This window comes from Calidris pugnax, unplaced genomic scaffold, assembly GCF_001431845.1.
Source record: "Calidris pugnax isolate Ruff unplaced genomic scaffold, ASM143184v1 scaffold298, whole genome shotgun sequence".
Classification (NCBI taxonomy): Eukaryota; Metazoa; Chordata; class Aves; order Charadriiformes; family Scolopacidae; genus Calidris; species Calidris pugnax.
This window is the reverse complement of record NW_015091152.1, coordinates 1,571,256-1,591,056: the sequence shown is the minus strand read 5'-3', so window position 1 is coordinate 1,591,056 and position 19,801 is coordinate 1,571,256. Positions and strand designations below refer to the sequence as shown.

Below are 19,801 nucleotides of genomic sequence, written 5' to 3'. Positions count from 1 at the left end.
CATGTGAATGGAAGCAGGATTTTTTTTTTATATCCCCAAATCCAACTCTAGGCTTGAGAAAAGTCAGCTTTTGTCTGTGTGGCAGCTGAGAAACAACTGTCTCTCTTCGCCTGTGTTAGCACGTTCATGCAGTTGATTTGTGAAAGACCCGACCAAGCATACCAGTTATGTGAATGAGAATTGTTTTCAGTGTTCATTATCCTCTGTTCAGTGTTCCTGGGGATCTTGAGGCAGTCTAAAAATCTGAAGCATACCTACAAGAGGAAAAGGAAAGCTGAACTGCCCTTGTGTGCCCATAGATATTCATATTCTCCTGTTTTCCCTGGTTCTAGTCATGCTTTGAATGTGCTGCATCAAGAATATTGGCTCAGTCTGCCCTCCGACTGAGGTAAACATGTATTCTGGGTGTTTCTGTACACAAGTAATTCTTTGCAGGTGCTAAACCTGAATGTATGTTGTAGGTAGCTTTGTCTCCAGGCTTGTACCGTTCCCTGTCTCTTGGATAGACCTTGGACCTATGTTACAATCACGTCCCGTGCTGTTCTTGCCTGGGCTTCTGGAATGGATGATGAGCCTGACTCCCTGTTGTCCCTAAATGGAGGTTTTTCACCCAATGTGCAAGAGCCAACTAACACCCTGAGTCGAGTTTTTATTTCAGTTCTGCAGAATCAGGTACCAGGCATTTAACAACAGCCAGTACACCTCCCATTTCAAACCACCCAATATTTCCAACAATAAAATACAGCTGATTGGTCAATAGTGATTCATTTGCCACTCCTAACTATACATATGCATCTAAGCTCAAGTTTAAAATATTTAGGGAAGTTACTTGATTATCATGCTCGTTATTCACAAAGGGGTGTGTATTTTAGCATTATAATTACCAAAGGTTAGTTTGGGATACGCTGTTGGCTCGAATTTATGTCTAATTCAGCAACTGCAAAATAACATGTAAGACACATTGTTTCATTTCACATCCTATTCAAGGTTAGTTAGGTTCCTTGATGCCTCAAACACATCTGGAATGACACTTCTTGATAAAGTTTTAACTTTGTTCTTTAGACATCATCACTGAAAGGGTGAAGGAGCTGATTGCTCTCACCACCTCAGCCCTCCTTAGGTATTGCAAATCTGCCTCCCGGGGGGTCAGGGCATGGCCTTGCCTGTGCCAGTGTCCCCCTTGGTGCCTGACTTAAATGGAGTAGCTTCACTCTCACTGCTCCCTGCGCATATATATGCAGATAAAAATCTATATACTCTGTAGTGTGTGTATATAGAATCATAGAATCATTCAGGTTGGAAGAGACCCTTGGGATCATCGAGTCCAACCATCTCCCCTGCTCTACAAAGTCCTCCCCTACACCATGTCCCTCAGTACCCCATCTAAACGTCCCTTAAACACAGCCAGGGATGGGGACTCCACCCCCTCCCTGGGCAGCCTGTTCCAATGCCCGACCACTCTCTCTGTGAAAAATTCCTTCCTAATGTTCAGTCTAAACCTACCCTGTTGGAGCTTGAAGCCGTTCCCTCTTGTTCTGTCGTAGTACAAATAGTACATTTGTGAGTAAATAACATATTATGCCTAGTTGTATACTCCTTTATATCTATAGCTGTATCACCGAATCGCGGAGTTGTTAGAGTTGGAAGGGACCTCTAGAAATCATCTGGTCCAACTCCCCTGCTCAAGCAGGAACGCCTATATGTGTACTTATATTTATTTTCTGTATTCTGTGTTATATATTCTTGTGTTGGGTTTTGGTGCCCAAATCCTGGCAGCATTGGCTTACAGGGGTGGCCCCTCTGAGGAATGGCCACAGCTGCCCTGTGCCAGACACAGTTGGCTCCACGTCAGGGCACACTGAGCCCCTCAGCCAAGAGGGTGGTGTGTCTCAGAAAATGGATTTAAGGAAGGGCAAAAATGCCACACAAGCAGAGAGGAATGAGGGGAAAAAAGCATGAGAAACAGCCCTGCAGACAGCAAAGTGAGAGGAGCAAGAGGGGAAGGAGATGCTCCAGGCACCTTCCCCTGCAGCCCCTGGAGAGCCAATGCTGAAGCAGGTTCATCCTGAAGGACTGGAGCTCATGGAAGGGTCCACACGGGAGCAGGGGAACAGTGTGAGGAGGAGGAAGGCGGGGCAGAGACAAAGTGTTATGGGCTCAACACATCCCCACATTCCCCTTCCCCCTGTGTGGCTTGTGGTGTCTGTGAGGGATGGAGGTGAAGGACCTGGAATGAAGGAGTTCACCCTGGGGAAGGAAGGGAGGGGGAAGTTGTTTAATTTTCTCTGTTTCTCCCTATCCAAATCTTTTTAAACTGGTAATGTTAATAAATATAAAATATTATTTTAAAAATAGCTTAAATAAGTTAATTTTCCTCAAGTTGGATCTGTTTTGCCCATGGGTAAGTGGTTGCCCTGTCTTTATCTTGACCTGCAAGCCTTTTCATCTTGCTTTCTCCCCTTGTATTGTCGAGGAGGGGGAGTGAGAGAGTGGTTGGGTGGGTGTCTGGCACCCACCACAAGTCTATAGTCTATATAGTCTTTATATTGTGTATATCTATTTCTATATGTAGAAACCTATGTATATGCAAAAAAGTATATATATGTTTTTATGAGCGCTTCTTGGTCCAAGGAAATGAGCAGCTGGTCAGAGGGTGGTCTGAGATCAAGTTAGACCATTTCAAAAAAAGAGCAACCATCCAATCACTGAGAATTATGAAAATATGTGGGGTAGGACATAAAAAACATGGGTCTCTGGGTATACCATAGGCAGGAGCGTTACTGTTTTTCTCATCTAGCCAGGAAGAGGCAGCTGGTCCCACCAGCCGGTCCCAGGGCAGCCTGTGAATACGTGGTGTACGATGTTCTACAAAATGACAACCCCTGGGGGCAGGAAGAGGTGAAGGGAACAGATGAGGTGACTGGAAGATGCACAGGACTTTGAGGCAAGTGGGAGATGTGGTGGGCAGTAGGAGCAGGGAGCAGGGTTCTGCCACCATTAGAGGGATGGCACCTGTCCATCCTCCTGCTAGGTCATGGTTGTCCACGTGCTGCTTCTGCCCTCTGGTCTGTCACCTCTTGTGCTGTACCCTGGGGTCCCATCGGTGCTCACTATCCCAGGTGTAGTCCAGCAAAAGGGACCCATCACTGCCCTTCACATGCTGGCAGGGCTACAGGGGATGCAGCCCAAGATATGGTGAGTCTTCATCCAGTGTGGGTTTGAGCCTGCCCCATACCATGTGCGGGACTTGAGGCGTGTTCATATTGAGTTTTATAAGATTCCTGTAGGCTTGTTCCTGAGCCTGTCTAGACACCTCTAACTGGTGGCTGTGCCCTCAGGTTTATTGACTGAGCCCCTGGTTTGGTGTCATGGACTCGATGAGGTGCATTTCACAGAATCACAGAATCTTCTTGGTTGGAAGGGACCTTAAAGATCATCTTGTCCAACCGTCAACCTAACTGACAAAAATAGACACCCACACAACAAACAAGGAGCATCATCACTAAACCAGACCTCCCAGCACTACATCAACCCGTCTTTTGAACACCTCCAGGGATGGGGCCTCAACCACCTCCCTGGGCAGCCCATTCCAATGCCTGAGAACCCTTTCCATGAAAAAATTTTTCCTAATATCCAGCCTGAACCTCCCCTGGCGTAACTTGAGGCCATTTCCTCTTGTCCTGTCGCCTGTGACTTGGGAGAAGAGACCGACCCCCACCTCTCTACACCCTCCTTTCAGGGAGTTGGAGAGAGCAATAAGGTCTCCCCTCAGCCTCCTCTTCTCCAGGCTCCTCTTCTGGAACACTGATGAAAATGTTGACCAGGGAAAGGGAAAGTCCCTGGATAGACTCCTTAGGAGTTTGTCTTGTCACTGGTCTCTAGGCTGAACAGGAATTTTTGCCCTTCCTAATAAGCTTTTCCTACTATATTTTTCATGTAAAAGTCTCCAAAAGCACACTAAATATAGTTACTGTGTGTATATCTGTTTTCTGAAATCTCACAATTTTAACAGTAGAGCCACCAGGGCTGTTTGTCATTTATTTTGAAGTTCTTGAACTAGCCTTGTCAGCAGTGTTTATCTTCTTCAGAAGGGTTTCTCATTGGAAAAATGTCTCATTCCATGCAGGACTGTTAAAGATTTAATTACTGGTTTGAGAGTTTAGGCGTTCAGATACAACCTCTTGGCTTTGAATCAGAGGAAATGACAGCTGGACGAGCTGGTACACAAGATGGAATGTTTCTGGCTGTTAGTGGAAGAAATTTCGGTTTTCTCATTTTTCTCTTGTTTTCTGCATGACCTTAAGAGATGGGGAAAACTGTAGTACAAACATATCAGAAGTCTGTCTTTCTAGTCTGTCCATCGGAGTTCTTCATATATCATTTATTTTCACCAGTTGTTTAACTGTTTAACATGTTACCAATGGTGGAAAGATGGACAAGACTTTGTACACATTAAAGTAATGGGTATTCTGTCAGCATTTAAGCATTTAATCAACTAAGATTCAATTGCACATATTTTTTCCCAATTCTCATTACTTTTTAGAACTATTTTTTGCTTTTTTAAACTATTTTTGGGGGCAGGAGTTAATTTTTAGAGACTTCCAAATGTTTTTCTTAATCTGAATAGCAATACTAGAAATACTGTGGTAGTAGCTGTTTCAGCTGTATTTATGTAATGCTTTGAATTTATGGAATGCATTTGATGGAACATGGTTCAATGAAGTTACTGTTCTTCAGTCATATGTCATATATTCTACTCTCATTAATGCATTATCAATTATGATACCTTTCTACTGCAGCACATAAGCTGTATAACAACCAGTAAAGCATGAAACATTCACTCTGACAAGCTTCTATGGGAAATTGTCATAGAATCACAGAATGGTTAGAGTTGGAAGGGACCTTAAAGATCATCTAGTTCCAACCCCCCTGCCCTGGGCAGGGACACCTCCCACCAGACCAGGTTGCTCCAAGCCCCATCCAGCCTGGCCTTGAACCCCTCCAGGGATGGGGCAGCCACAGCTTCTCTGGGGAGCCTGTTTCAGTGCCTCACCACCCTCACAACAAAGAATTTCTTCCTAATATCTAGTCCAAATCTACAGTCTTTCAGTTTAAAACTGTTACCCCGCATCCTGTCACTACAAACCTTCATAATCCCTCCTCATCTTCCCTGTGGATCCCCTTAAGGTACTGGAAGGCTGTTCTAAAGTCTTCCTGGAGCCTTCTCTTCTCCAGGCTGAACAACCCCAACTTCCTCACCCTGTCTTCATAGGAGAGGTGCTCCAGCCCTCTGATCATCTTCATAGCTCTCTTCTGGACTTGCTGCAACAGGTCCATGTCCTTCTTATGCTGGGAGCTCCAAAGCTGTACACAGTACTCCAGGTGGGGTCTCACGAGAGCAGAGTAGAGGGGCAGGATCTTCTCCCTCGATCTGCTGGCCACGCTTCTTTTATTGCAGCCTAGGATATAGTTGGCTTTCTGGGCTGCAAGTGCAGATTGCTGGCTCATGTTGAGCTTCTCATCCACCAGCACCCCCAAGGCCTTCTCAGGGCTGCTCTCTGCTCAATTCTCTGCCCAGCCTGTGTTTGTGCTTGGAATTGCCCCGACCCGTCTGCAGAACATTGCCCTTGGCCTGGTTGAACTTCATGAGATTTTCACAGGCCCACCTCTCAAGCCTGTCAAGGAACCTCTGGATGGCATCCCTCCTCTCTAGTGTGTTGACTGCACCACACAGCTTGGTGTCATTGGCAGACGTTTTGAAGATGCACTCAATCTCACTGTCCACGTAGTTGATAATGTGAGTTTTAGCTATTGACTTAACTCTGTTCAGCCATTCTGTCATTTTTATTCCATGTTTTTTAAAAGCTATTGGATGCAAAATGATTATATTCATTGGACTAGCAAGAACAAACTGATTAAACATGAAGTACTTGTGATGAAAAAAGTTATGTGAATGAGAAAGCTAAATCTAGATCTAGATTTGCAGTTCAACTTGACAAGTCACTAAACACTGTTTTCATTTTACAGATTTCTCCTGGTGCTCATCTGTTTAATATTCAGTGTGCTGTCTACTATAGAGCATTATTCTGAATTTGCCACTGGAACCCTTTTCTGGATGGTAAGTGAACTTTTTTGGGAAAGACTCTAGTCAGTTTGACTAAATCTAAATTGCTGTATGTGAGTGAGGGAGTTAACCATTGAAAATCCTCATGCAAAGCATGCTTCCTGGACATTTAAAATATTACCTGCTTTCATTAAAGGAAGGTCGTAGTTTAATGGGGGTGATTATTTTCTAAATCTGTAAATGATGAGGGTGTTTGATAGATTAACAGTTTTTATATACTCTTATACTTTATATACTTGCTTTTTATAAGGTATGAAGCTGTACGTGGAAAAGGATATTCTATAGGCAGGAACATATTTTTCAAACATATCTCTTCTAAGTCTTATGGTTAAAAATTAGCCATGAACCAGGCTCTTCAGAAGTATCTGAGTCTCAGGGGTAAGTGGGTGCTGTCGACCTGGTTTGCCAGCATATAGAACAGGAAGGAAGAGCTCCCATCACATGCTATCACCTTAAGAGGTGAAGAATGGAGATGAAGCATTCTTGATAAAAATGGAATAAATAACTTTTAAACAGTTGCTCACAATATCTGTATTTTAGCCACTCAAATCCTCTGATCTCAATGTGTCGTAATCTCAGCATTCTTACTGTAATTCCTTTTTGCTAAGTGGTGACTTCTAATCTCCAGGATGGAGACTGCATAGCCTTTCAGGGCAGCCTGTTCCAATGTCTGACCATATCACAAGGTGAAGAAGGTTTTCCTTCTGTCTAGTATTAAATTCTCTTGTTTCAACTTTGGTTTGTTGTCTTTCATCCTTCTGTCATAGTCTGTTTTCTTTCATCTTCCTGCCTTGCACTGCTGTTAAGAACCTGGCTTCATCTTCTCAATAACCTTCTTGTATGGAATTAAGCTCAGAGGTCCCTCGTGCATTCATTTCGAGGTTTGAAATGAATCCTTAAGAGGTTTGAGACCTCTTAAAGAGCCTGAAGGTGCATAAGTCCATGGGACCTGATGAAATCCATCCACAAGTCCTGAGGGAGCTGCCGGATAAAGTTACTAAGCCGCTTTCCATCATATTTGAGAGATCGTGGCAGTCTGGTGAAGTTCCTGCAGACTGGAAAAACGGGAACATAACCCCGATATTCAAAAAAGGAAAAAAAGAAGAACCCAGGGAACTACAGACCAGTCAGCCTCACCTCTGTGCCTGGTAAGATTATGGAGCAGATCCTCCTGGAATCTCTGCTAAGGCACATGGAAAATAAGGAGGCGATTGGAGGCAGCCAACGTGGCTTCACCAAGGGCAAATCCTGCCTGACAAATTTGGTGCCCTTTTATGATACTGCCACACACTTGGTGGACAAGGGCAGAGCAACAGATGTCGTCTACCTGGACTTGTGCAAAGCGTTCAACACTGTCCCGCATGACACCCTGCTCTCAAAATTAGAAACTAATGGATTCGATGGATGGAACACCTGGTGGATAAGGAGCTGGCTGGATGGCTGCACCCAAAGGATTGTGGTCAATGGCTCAATGAGGCTCGAGATGTGGGCTCGTGCAAATCGCATGAAGTTCAACCAAGCCAAGTGCAGGGTCCTGCACCTGGGACATGGCAATCCCAGGCATAAATACAGGTTGGGCGGAGAATGGCTGGAGAGCAGCCCTGAGGAGAAGGCCTTGGGGGTGTTGGTGGATGAGAAGCTCAACATGAGCCGGCAATGTGCACTGGCAGCCCAGAAAGCCAACCCCATCCTGGGCTGCATCAAGAGAAACGTGGCCAGCAGGTCATGAGAGGTGATTCTGCCCCTCTACTCTGCGTTTGTGAGACCCCACCTGGAGTGCTGTGTCAGCTCTGGAGTCCTCAGGACATGGACCTGTTGGAACGGGTCCAGCAGAGGGCCGCGAAGATGATCAGAGGGATGGAGCACCTCTGCTATGGACACAGGCTGAGAGAGCTGGGGTTGTTCAGCCTGGAGAAGAGAAGGCTCCGGGGAGACCTTAGAGCAGCTTCCCAATATCTGAAGGGAGCTACAGGAGAGCTGGGGAGGGACTCTTTGTCAGGGAGTGCAGTGACAGGACAAGGGGTAATGGTTTTAAATTGGAAGAGGGGAGATTTAGATTAGATACTAGAAAGAAATTCTTTGCTGTGAGGGTGGTGAGACACTGGAACAGGTTGCCCAGAGAAGCTGTGGCTGCCCCATCCCTGGAGGGGTTCAAGGCCAGGCTGGATGGGGCTTGGAGCAACCTGGTCTGGTGGGAGGTGTCCCTGCCCAGGGCAGGGGGGTTGGAACTCCATGATCTTTAAGGTCACTTCCAACCCAAACCATTCTATGATTTCTCCAGGCTGAACAAGTCCAGTTCCCTCAGCCTCTCCTCATATGGCACGTGGTCCAACACCCTAACCACCTTGATGGTCTTATGCTGAATTTGCTCCAGTTTATCAAAGTCTTTCTTGTACTGGTGGAAAAAAACAGGTGTAGTATTCTAGATGCAGTCTAATGAATGCTAAGTAAAGGGGGATAATTACTTCCCTTTGTTTTCCTGTTGTTAGATTTCACCACTTCTTTGCATTTGGAGGAGGTTGTCTTTAAAAACCTGCTAAGTCTCCTGAACTTGTTGACCCTTCAGAGCTGCCTCTCATGGGATCCCAACTATCAGTTGTCTGAATAATTGGAAGTTTGCTCTCCTGAAGCATAGGGTCTGTACCCCCTTCAGGATCTTGAATTACATTATTTCTTGGATGCTACATCCAAGGCATTGCTTATCTCCATCTATTTTTTCCTTATATATCTGAACAGCAGATCCAGCTGTGTTTCGTTCCCAGTTGCCCAATGTGTTTCATTCCCAGTTGCCCACTCAATACCTGTATCTAAAAGCTACTCCTGAAACACTCCAGAAATCTCTCAGATTGCTGGCATCTCACTGTGTTGCGCTTCAAATAGATGCTAGCTGAATGTAAGTCCTCTCTAAGAACCAGGGCGTGATCTAGAAACTTTCTTGAGTTGTTTAAAGAAGACCTTGTCTGCCTTCTTATCCTGATCATTTGATCCATGACAAAACTTCCATCATGATGGCACCTTCAGCGGCCTGTTGTCAGGTCCTGATTTCGCTCACTAAGTGCTTAACACCTGGCTTCTGCAAAAAGTCTGCCATGCTTCTTTTATGTCCTCTGGCTGATGTCTCTGTGTGTTTCCTCCAGTATCTCATGACCTAAATATTGGAGCAGGTGCCCTTTTAAGGAATCCCCCGCTTTGATCACCGGGCCAAACTGGCAAAACTGTGCAGCAGTGGAGCCAAAAGAGCAGCGTGAGGGATGGCTACGGGCAGTTCTGTAGCTGGGACCGCTGAAAAAAAAGAACTTATTCTATTGTACACAAAGAACAAGTTGTTGAAATAATCCTGCCCAGCATGGTGTTTATGAACTTGGGATACACTCTCACAAATCATCGTGCCGTGCCCAAGTACCAGAGCAGTGATTATGGGATTTCCTACAGTCAGTCTTGAGTCAACACTGTTCGCTTTCTGCCGTTGATAGACTTGACTGCTAATTATTACTTGTGTTTATCTGCTACCTTCCCAATGGTTTTCATAAGTGCTCCTGAAGTGAGTTTGTGATTCCTGCCTGATCTGCAGCACTGTGTCCCCATGCACTTTTCTGACAGGAACACGGCTCTTGAAGAGTGTTGATCTTGAAGATGGTGCAACCTGACAGCTGTCTTTTTGTTCCATCATCCCTACCTGTTGCTTGTTATTCTTTTTTTTAATGTCTTTTTTTTTTTTTTCAAAATCCGTATTCTGAGAAATTAAGAGAATAGGCATAGTATTATTTCTTTTTAATTGAAATCCCTACCTGCTTGAAGTAATTTCATACTTCAGTTCCTCACTGATATATTTACAAGTGGTTTGGTAATAATTAAGAGAAGAAAAAGTTAGTCTTGAAATACTGGAGTTGGTTTTAATCTACTTGTTCTTAAAATAAATACATACACTTTTATCATTACTTTGGATTCCTGTCATGGGTCGACTCTATTTCCGTTGATCATATTTCCCAGACTTCTAACCATTTTACTTCTTTTTGCTTTCACTTGTTGAAATTTCCCCCATGAGTTCTACAGATCAATGAAATCAGTGGTGATTGCTTATGTCTTTCATTCAAAAAATTCTGCTTGCTCAATTGTTCTTTTAAACTTTTAATATTTGTAACTTGCAAGTAAGTCTTCCTTTTATACTTCTTGTTCTAAGCGTGATCCTCTAAAATCTTATCTACTGCAGTGTTTAAAGTTATGATTTTTCTTCAGCCACTTTCTTCTCTTGGACGTGTCTGCTTGGACAATCTTACACGGACATGTCTGCTTCCTGCTGTATAAAGCTTTTTTTCAGGTGTGTGTGTATTATACAGAAAAAATGTATATATTTTCACTAGTTCCTATTGCTGGGTGGTTATTCAAAGCAAAAAATATCTTGAGCCATTCTCAAAGAGTTGCTGATGTATTAGCACAGACCTATTGCATGACCATAAACAAACCTTGAAGTTGTCTGAGTGTAAGATCATAGTAGATACATGACTGAGATTAAAAATAAATTAATTGTTTAGGAGTATTTTAACTTAAATTTCCCAGGGAAATTATTGTTTCTGTTTAAAAAGTTTATGGCTGAAAAGGAAAAAAATCCTGTATTTTCAGCAAACCATGCATATGCTTATGTCCATCTATTTTTCCAGGCTTCCTTCATCATATTCCTTTTAGGTAATATTTTACCCTTCCACTTTGTTCCAGATTATAATTCCCTAACATACACAGTTATCATTTTATCTTAATCTAAGATGATTCTATTGAAAAATTTAAAAAGTTGCCAAAGCCTCTTGTATAGGCTTTTGCCTACACATCAGAAGGCTGTCATATTTTCTTGATCATCTAGTAGTTTGTGTGTCAGTTTTGATTTCTAAATGGCATCTAGATCTTTAAGGAAATGGCATTAAAGAAATAAACTATAAAGTGGGCCAGGTGTAATACCTCCTTTGAGGATTAATCCGACTGAGCGTTTACATGGTTAGAGGTCATATATTTTTCTACCAGGAGAGGTCACCGTGGTAGTTTACAAAAGACAGATTTTTATTTTTAGTGTAAAAGACCTTGCAAAAAGAGAGTTTAGTAGCTCGTGGGAGTAATTCCACTAAATGTGCTGTTCTAAAAACAAGAACAAAATATTATTTTCATCATACATGTGATGTTCTTACACACTATGAGTAACAATAGAATAAATCATCAATTTGTCTAATGACAGTGTTGTAGGTTAAAGGGAATTTTTTCACTTCTTTAATACCTTGATATTAATTATTTTTTTTAATTTAAGAATACCAAGAGTGTTCTTGACTGAGAAAACAGAATGTTTTTGCTATAAATCATATCGATTCAACTTTGTTAATTTAATTTCTATTTGTATGCCATGATGCATTTAATGTTGTCTGTCTTAATGTGCTTTCCAGTTCAGAGCACATAACCCAAATGTGAAATCACTGCAACATTTTCTGGGTAAGCGGGAACGGCAAAACTGTGTAGGAATGGATATACTGGGTTGGACGTAAAGCTTAATTAGTTCATTGTTGTATTTCTGATAGTGGTCTGTTTTCAGTGCAAAAAAAAAGGCAGTCTTTCTTACAAACTATTATCTCCTAAAATAGGTAAAATAGGAAAAGAGTTTTCTTTTGCTTTCACCAGGGGTCACTACATTCTAGTCACATTCTCCTGATGGGTGGTTTCCTACTGTATTTTTCTCAGGCTTATGGGATAAAACTTAAAGGGCATGTGCTGTCCTAGAAGTTTCCTGCAGCAGAGCCACAAACAAGGTGTGTAGCCTCAATGTTTCAGCTGGGATCACCTTCCCTGTTTCAGTAGGGCAGGATACTGGGTCCCAGTGGTTTTTCTGGATGACCTCAGCTCCCGTGGTACCTCTTCCTTTGGGAGACAGTCTTTACACATCCGCTTTCCTCTGACGTGTTTCTTTGCCGGAAAAAGCAATGGCATTATCTTCCAAACACGTTAACACCTGTAGTTCATGGTGGTACAGTACCAGAGGGTACACAATACCCTTAAAGACTCTGTGTTCAGGGTCCTCGCTTGTTGCCTCTGATGCAGGCCCTCACTGCCCTCTCAGTTCCTTGGTTACTAGCAAGCCTGATGTAGTGACTACATTTAGCATGTAAATTTTATTAACAATCCTGTGTTTGAAAATCCTGTTGGAGAACAGGCTGAGATGTAAGATTAGGAGCTCCCACATCAGCTGCTGCTTAAGCTTTTTGGGAGAGAGGCTCATGCTGTGGCTTTATTTAGTAGTCAGGGCTTAAGGGGAGGATCTCATAAAAAGCTCCAGGCTGCAGATGGGTCACGTTGTTCTGTGTCTTTCCTGAAGTCACTGCTGGGTTTTGGCTTTGTGTAATGATTTCTTCTGCATCGTACCCCACGAACACACCTTCCTGCTGTATATATAGGCTAGGCTTCTCAGAGTACCAAGGGATATTGGTATTTAACTGCTCTGTTTCTGAACTGGACCTCAGAACGACTCTTCTTTTATTTTGGAAGTGGTGAGTTGATGACACCATTTTCAAAGTGTGTGTTTTTATAAAGAGGACGCGCTCTTCCCGTCTGCAGTGGAGGAGCTCTCCTCTTCCTTTATTTTTGCCTCTGCTTTTATCCCTTCTCCCATTTAAGCTACGTAGTCACGTTATAAAATGCTGTCATCTTTAATCTGTTACGACACTACAAATAAGATTGCATGGTATGTAAGCTGAATTTAGTCTTCTCTATGATTTAGGGAGAAGTGTATGTATTCTAACAGGTTTGAGGGCAGTTTCTCCATCCCATCAAAGCAATTACTGTTAGAAAGAAAAATGGTGGATTTTTTAGCCAGTTCCTGCTTTTGTGCCAATTTATAACTCTAAATCTGTGTTTTGCCACACGACACAAGCACTTAGGGCCTTTTCCAGGTCTGTTTAATAAAGTGATATGTTGATAATCTAATACATGAAGTTCACAGGTACTCCTGCTGGCCTCACCAGGTCATTTATTACAGATGATAGTGGATTTTTGTTGCAGAGTAGAGCATGCAGAGTAGCTGCTATAATATTTAGTGGCATTTTGTGATATTTGTGTAGTGTATATTGCCTGTGTAACAGTAGGTGTTAACGAGGTGTCCAGGCCCTTAAAGGAACTGACAGGTAAACTACTTCAGCAGAAAAATACACTATTTCTTTTGAACTATGGAAGAGTCAAACTATTAGTCTAGAATACTCAATGACTCAAAAGCTTTTTCTCTATTCTTTTATTCCTTGTAAACCTGTGAGAGAGAAAACAAGAAGGAGAATCCTTGTTTCTTTCTGAACTTCTTGTTGGTCCTTCAGAAGATGAAAAAATAGATCCGGAATATTATATTACAATATAAAACATTATTAAAATAGATACGGCATATTGTTTCATACATTAAACATATTAGGAAAAAAATTGAGTCTGCAAGTCTTTCACCATATTCCATAAGTTTAAGTTGCCTGCTAAGTAATCTTGCTGCCATAGTCTTTCTGGAATCAAATGGAACTCTCAAGCTTCTCAATGTGAATTATGATAAAATTATTATTGTTGCTTTTGTTACCTTGTGGGTTGCCCTGATGCAGTACAGAAGATGTTGTGCTGGATGACTGCTGTGTGCTTTTCAACTATCTAAAATAGAAATCATTGTGCAGTAAGCATGGCTGAGAGGAATTAACAAAGGGCTAACTCATAATGCCCTTTGTAAAAGTTTACTCAGTTCCTTCTCTAGTTCTAGGGAGTTTTCTGTGCAAAGTGTTTTCAAAATGTGGCCCAAAAGACTAGAGAAACATTTCTTACTTGGGAGTGAGAGGAAGGTGGAGAGGTATGTGCAGGATTTTTCCAATTCCTCCCCTCGAAATTTTGAGACCCTCCCAAATAAAAAGGTTAAGAAACGTGGATATGATTATTGACAGTTCTGAGGTGGATTTTCACACCAGGAGCAAGCTAAACCCTTTGCCTCCTACTAGAGGAGGTCAGGCTTCAAGACACACTGTTGGGAAACTGGAAGTTTCCCAACTGGAAGTGGGGTACTGGTGGATCTATAGAGAAATGAAGAACTTCAGGCACTAACTCCTTGAATCTTCTTGATTCATTGTTTGGTTGTGTTTGTCCTGGCAGTGTCTTTCTGAATTAAGCAATTCTAGAAAAAAAAGTCCTGCTCAAAAGTAATTGAGACTGTAGTTCTTTGTAGAAAAATTGTTGCCTAAGTAGAATTAAAAAGTAAATCTTCCCATCTGACTCACCTAGCTCGCTTGAATGGTAGTTGTTTTTATAAGAAATGTTAAACAAATCCATTCGTATCTAAACAACAGACTTTCAGACATTTACTGTATTGGTTTCATCTAAGAGATGTAAGTCTGAAAAAGTTAATGATACTGTAGGACACTTAGCAGCATTTGGCATCTTTTCTTCCATCTATTGGATCTTTTCCCATACAATGTCTGTCATCTTTATAAGAGCAAGCATGGTGGCAGAAATAAGTACTTTCAGTATCAGTAGCTTTTCATAGCATTTGAGTAACTATTAAGCTAAGCAGGTCACTAAATTGACATTTTCAGCTCTAGGGACTGGAAAACCTTGAAGACAGGTTATCAGATTAAATTTTGGACATAAGTACACGTGTGCAAACATTTGGACTATTAAACCTTTATGCCTGCTTCTGAGGCTTCATTGTTTTGAGCTGCCATTCCTTGATTGAATCTTCGTGAGCACACACTATTCATTTAGCCATCCCACTTCCTCCTTTTACCCTTGCACCTAAATATTCCAATAAAAAAAGTGAAGAGAGCCTTGTGTGTGCTCTCCACCTAAAACACAGCTGCAGCTGAGAAAATACTCGTCTTTTTCATGTGTGCCCTTTAATCACTCCAGCCGAACTCCTTCCCTTCTCCTGCTTCCCCTGTGCAGTTATCCATAACTGTACTGGAACATATTGTAAATTCCAAGCTATATATTTCAGTTACACATGCTCTTGTATAAAATACTGAATTTCTGTGTTAGTGTGAGCATTTTTCTATTTTGTCATCAGTGACACTCTTGGGTAAAAGTTGATGGTTTTTCCACAGGAGTTTCTTATTGAATTAGATACGGATGGAAGTTATTTGCATACATGTTTCTCTTTAAGCTTTTTCTTTTTTTTCATTTTTTAAAATAAAAGTCATAAAATGGAGTTATACTAAGAATAGCATAAAAATTAGTATGTGTTTTGTGGGGAAGAAAAAAAGACTTGTGTGGTGGCTAGACTTACGAAAAAGAAAAAGAAAAAGAGATGAAATGTTTAAGGACTTCCACCTGGTGGGGCAAAGAATATTATAGGTGTGCCTTTCTTCTTTTGTTTTTTTTCCCCAGACAACAGGGACAAGCAGAGGAAAATGGAATGCTGCTACTGACTTTAGCGGAGATATTAGATAGTAGAAACCCAGTTTAAAATCTGTAAGCATATTCTTTGTCAGTCCTTTACAGAGGACTGCATGCTAGACGCTTTCCCTAGCGTTACCGTGGCAGTTTGAATTGCCAGGAGTATCTTTTACCACTAACAAAACAGGAAAAGACTATCATGTGAGTGTGAAGAATCTGGTCTGCACTGTTGTTTCCTTACTCTGCGCTCCGCTTCCTGGAAGATAATTTGGGTTGCAGCACCTCCTAAAGACCCTCTCCACTGGTACCTTTGTCAACAGAGCGTGCCGCTGGCTGTGCCTCCGGCGCACGTTCAGTGCCCCAGCCAAAGGATGATGCTCTGTGGTTTTCCACACCTGTCTTGTGATCCTTCAATGGGTCATGGCAAACGTCCTGACAGTTTATGGCAGCTCTTCTGTTCAAAGGATATGCATCTTTGCTTTCCCTTTCTTTCCTCATAGTTCAGAGAAGGGCTGCTGAGAAAAATGGAAGGCTGATGCTGAAAGCTGACTGCTAGATAGAGTAGCCAAGGATATAAATTAGCTCTATTTAGTTCAAGCTTGATGTGGCTCTGATTTTTTTGAGGTAACGGTTTGTTCCTACGTGTTATTTTTGATTTCGTTAGAGGAGTTCATCCCTGCCTTTCTGTTAAAGCCAAAGGGCTTTGCAGGTTTATGAAATCTGCTGAGAATCCTCCATCACTTCTTTCTTTCTTCACCCATTTGCAGAAGAGCAAAAATACTACTGGGAGCCTAAATAAAAAGGTTTTGCGGGACCCTTGTGAGTGTAATACCATTTTGAAGGTAAGGGTTCTGGAAAATTTCAGAAAGCTGCAGAAAGATCTCAAACTGACATACAAATGGATGTCACTAGGGAGCTTATTTGGCATACTATTTAATTTGCAGAATTTTTCTGGTTCGTGTTTTGTCCACAAGAACTCCTTACCATCTTTTGTTGCCATTTCAGTGAGAACAAGTGTTTTTTCTGACTTTCCAGAAAACTGTTGGGGTTTTTTCTTTACCAGAAGGTAAAAGTGAGGCAATAAATTTAAGGTTCTGAAAAGTGTTTATGTGTATAGCAGGAAAAAGAGGCAGGTTAGGGATTTTTTAAAGGTGAATTTAGTGAGGTGAAGCTTGATCAGCCTTGACAGCCCTGGAAATGGATGCCTTCTATCTTTCATTAGAAGTGTATACAACAGCAGTGTAAGTTTCCTAATCTTTCTTCTTTTTCTTCTATTTTTTTGGAGGGACCACCTATAAAGCTATGATGTTTGTCCAGTTTCCATGCTCTTTTGGTCTTTGGCCTGTCTGAGGCTGCCAACAAATGTGTTAATTGCTGTGGTTTTGGTAATGTGAACACCTGTCCCAGACAAAATGAACTGAGATCAGTAATTAATTTCAAGTTTATTGAAGATGGATGTTCCTCCTCCTTCCTCCTTCCTGTCAACAATTTCTTTTTCTTTTCATAGACTGTGCAACCTTATTGAATTCATCAGGATTTCCTAGATGTCACCAAGGTGGCTTCTTCTTGGTAGCTGAAATAAATTCATAGGTTCTGGAATTTGCCTTGAGAATAAAATACCCTCAGGCCAGATATAGATTTAATTTCAGCTTTGAAAAGTACCTTCAGAGGTTCATGGAGGCATAACCAATGCCTAAGAAGTTTTTGCACTTATTGCTTGTCTCATTTCTCTACATTTTTTTACCTCACTGATCCAGTGATTTTAATGTGCAGTATCTGTAGAAATGAGTCTCCCACTGCCATTAGTGTTGTCTTTTAGGACCTACATTGAATAAACTGCCACTGAGTGGCAGAAGCATGCCTTTGAGGCAATTGGATGACAAATGTTTTCATTTGAATTGCTATGGGTGTCAAAGATATATTGACCCTTGTCAAGGGTATCTTCCCTTGTCAAAGTCACCAACGTTGTCAACAAAATCACCATAAGCTCTGCCTTCTAGTTGTGTTTCTTCCTCTAAGACTGTGAACACATGAATTTCTAAGGCAGAGTTCAGTGGAACTCAGCCATTTTAGTCTGCAGATGAGGATGTAGAACTGTTGGCTTCTGAAGTGCTCTTTCAGTTCAAGCTTTGGTACTAGCTGTCTACATAATTACAGAAAGAAGTGCTCATGATTGTGAAGCTGCAGTGCCATTCCTCCAGGAGGTCTAGTAGGTCCTCGTACACAGTGTCCTGCTTCCTCTGGTGGAAATAAGAAATCCTTCAGAAGAGACTTGAAAGAAATGCTACTGAATGATGACACGAAGAACCTGCTAAAAATGTAGACGATGTAATAAATGAGAGAGCATTTTGCAAGATCCCTGAAATGCAAGAATTGTTTCCCTTTGAAGATTGCTCTTGAATTGTGCTTTGACTATTATGCTTGAGTAAATGTTTGTCTTTAGATTTCAGCCAGAGCACAAACTTAGAAGTATTAATTGCAGAAGCTCTAGATAATACGTTAATTATAAAAACCAAACTTGTGGAGCTAATTTGCTGTGTATTTTCTTGTGCTTCTGCCTTGAAACTGGGTTGTAGGCTTTCTTGGCTTTCTACTAATCCTTGGTTTTAGTCAGGCTGAAAGTGACATGAAAACAGAGGAAGACTGTGCATATTTTCTTGGTTCTCATTCCAGGCAAAACAAGGAGGTAAAAGGGAATACAGAAATGTTAACCTAACTTTGTTAAAAGTCAAAATTGATGTGAAGTTTTGCATAGTACTGTTGAGTTTTTCTTATCTGTTTTTCAGCTTTGAAATATTTTGGTCTCTTTTCAACCATTCAGAATGTCAGTCTTAAAGACATATTGGCATTGTTATTCAGTGAAAATTGTGATTTAAGTGTGTTCACTCTTTGGGTGCTTTAGAATTCCCCAGGCACAGATTGCAAGTGTGTTTAAGTTAAAATACAAATATTTTCCAAAGCTGTAATTTATATAGTAGGTGTTTGGTGACTCTGAGTTACAGGATACAGTTTGGGTTGGAACAAATCCTAGAAGCTGTGTTTCGGTTGTGCTAGCATATTGCACTGGCGGAGGAAAACAAGGAAGGAACGAACAAAGATCTCAACAAATCTGTCCATTTTGTGATCCTTTACGGATCTGATTTCTTTAGAAGTGTTTCAAAGTATACCGATCCTTGGTTCTGCAGAAGTGCTTTACGATCTGGTGCTTTAGAGGGGAGCAATATTGAAATAGAGATCTTCTATTTTATGTGTTGTGTACATACTGCTCACCTCAGTGCCCGAATGATCCCATCAGCAGTGGAAAGCCCTAGCATGGTGTAAGGGGGGTTCCTGAACCGAGGGAACTTCAGGTGAGCAGAGAGAGCTGCCAGGAGCCCACAGCTCATGTGACAGCAGCTAACAAGGTCTGGGCAGGGCCAAGAGTCCCTCCTACCCCTATATAAGAAACCCCTCGGGAGCACTAGCGACCAGGCCATGGCACAGCGGTTTGCGTGGAAGGACGCTGTAGCTCTGCCGGATCCATCAGGGAGCAATGGTGTCCAACCAGCAGAAGGCCATGTCCTTTCTAAACTCTGCACCCACCACGGCTGACACAGGTTCCCAGACAAAGCTGGGATGGGAAGATGCTGCCACCCAGGTGTCAAGCTGCAGCGTGTGCCTTACTCTAATGCCAGCAGTAGTGAGCATGCCTGAGAGTCCAGGTAGAGAAACTCCTCAGCTTAGTGACAGAGCTCTGGGAGGAGGTGAGTAGGTTGAGGAGTATCAGGGAGTCTGAGAGAGAGAGATATTACTGAAAAACCACAGCCTGCCTTCCCCGGGACAGATCTGTCAGGCAGACAGGACACGTGATAAGATTCCCTTATCCTCTCTCCACCTGGCTGAATGTGGTGACCTAAGGGATAGGGGGGAATGGTGACAAGTTCCTACCTGGCACAGCAGGTGTGTCTCCTCCGTAACTACCCCAGGCATACTTCCCAGGTATGCGGGTGCCCTTGCATAACAGGTATGAGGCTCTGCAACTGGAACTGAACAACGATGAGGACAATGGTTCATCTAGCTTGGCGGTGTCGAAGAGGTTAAATCGGCCTACACCCGGCCTCAAAACTGCTTCCATAAATTAAAAATACCCAGTCATTGTTAAAGGAGACCCTTTTCTGAGGGGAAGAGAAGGCCCACTATGCAGACCAGACCTACTTCTTAGGGGAGTCTGCTGTCTCCCTGGGGAGCAGGTTAAAGATATGAAAACTTCCCAATTTGGTACAGCCCTCCGATTGATTTTATTTAAATTGATTTTCCATGATC

At 42.2% G+C, this 19,801-nt stretch overlaps 1 protein-coding gene across 7 annotated transcripts in view; it reads left to right on the top strand.

Moving 5' to 3' along the window:
* The window catches only part of LOC106898163 (potassium voltage-gated channel subfamily KQT member 1-like), a 534,664-nt gene that overhangs the window by 22,837 nt on the left and 492,026 nt on the right, over positions 1 to 19,801 (top strand). For all 7 annotated transcript variants that reach the window (XR_001413887.1, XR_001413886.1, XM_014959270.1 and 4 more), the window contains exon 3: positions 6,028 to 6,118. Coding sequence is in view for 5 of the 7 variants with exons in the window: in XM_014959270.1 (XP_014814756.1) it covers positions 6,028 to 6,118 (91 nt within the window). In the remaining 2 variants the exon portion in view is untranslated. The remainder of the gene's footprint in view (positions 1 to 6,027; positions 6,119 to 19,801) is intronic.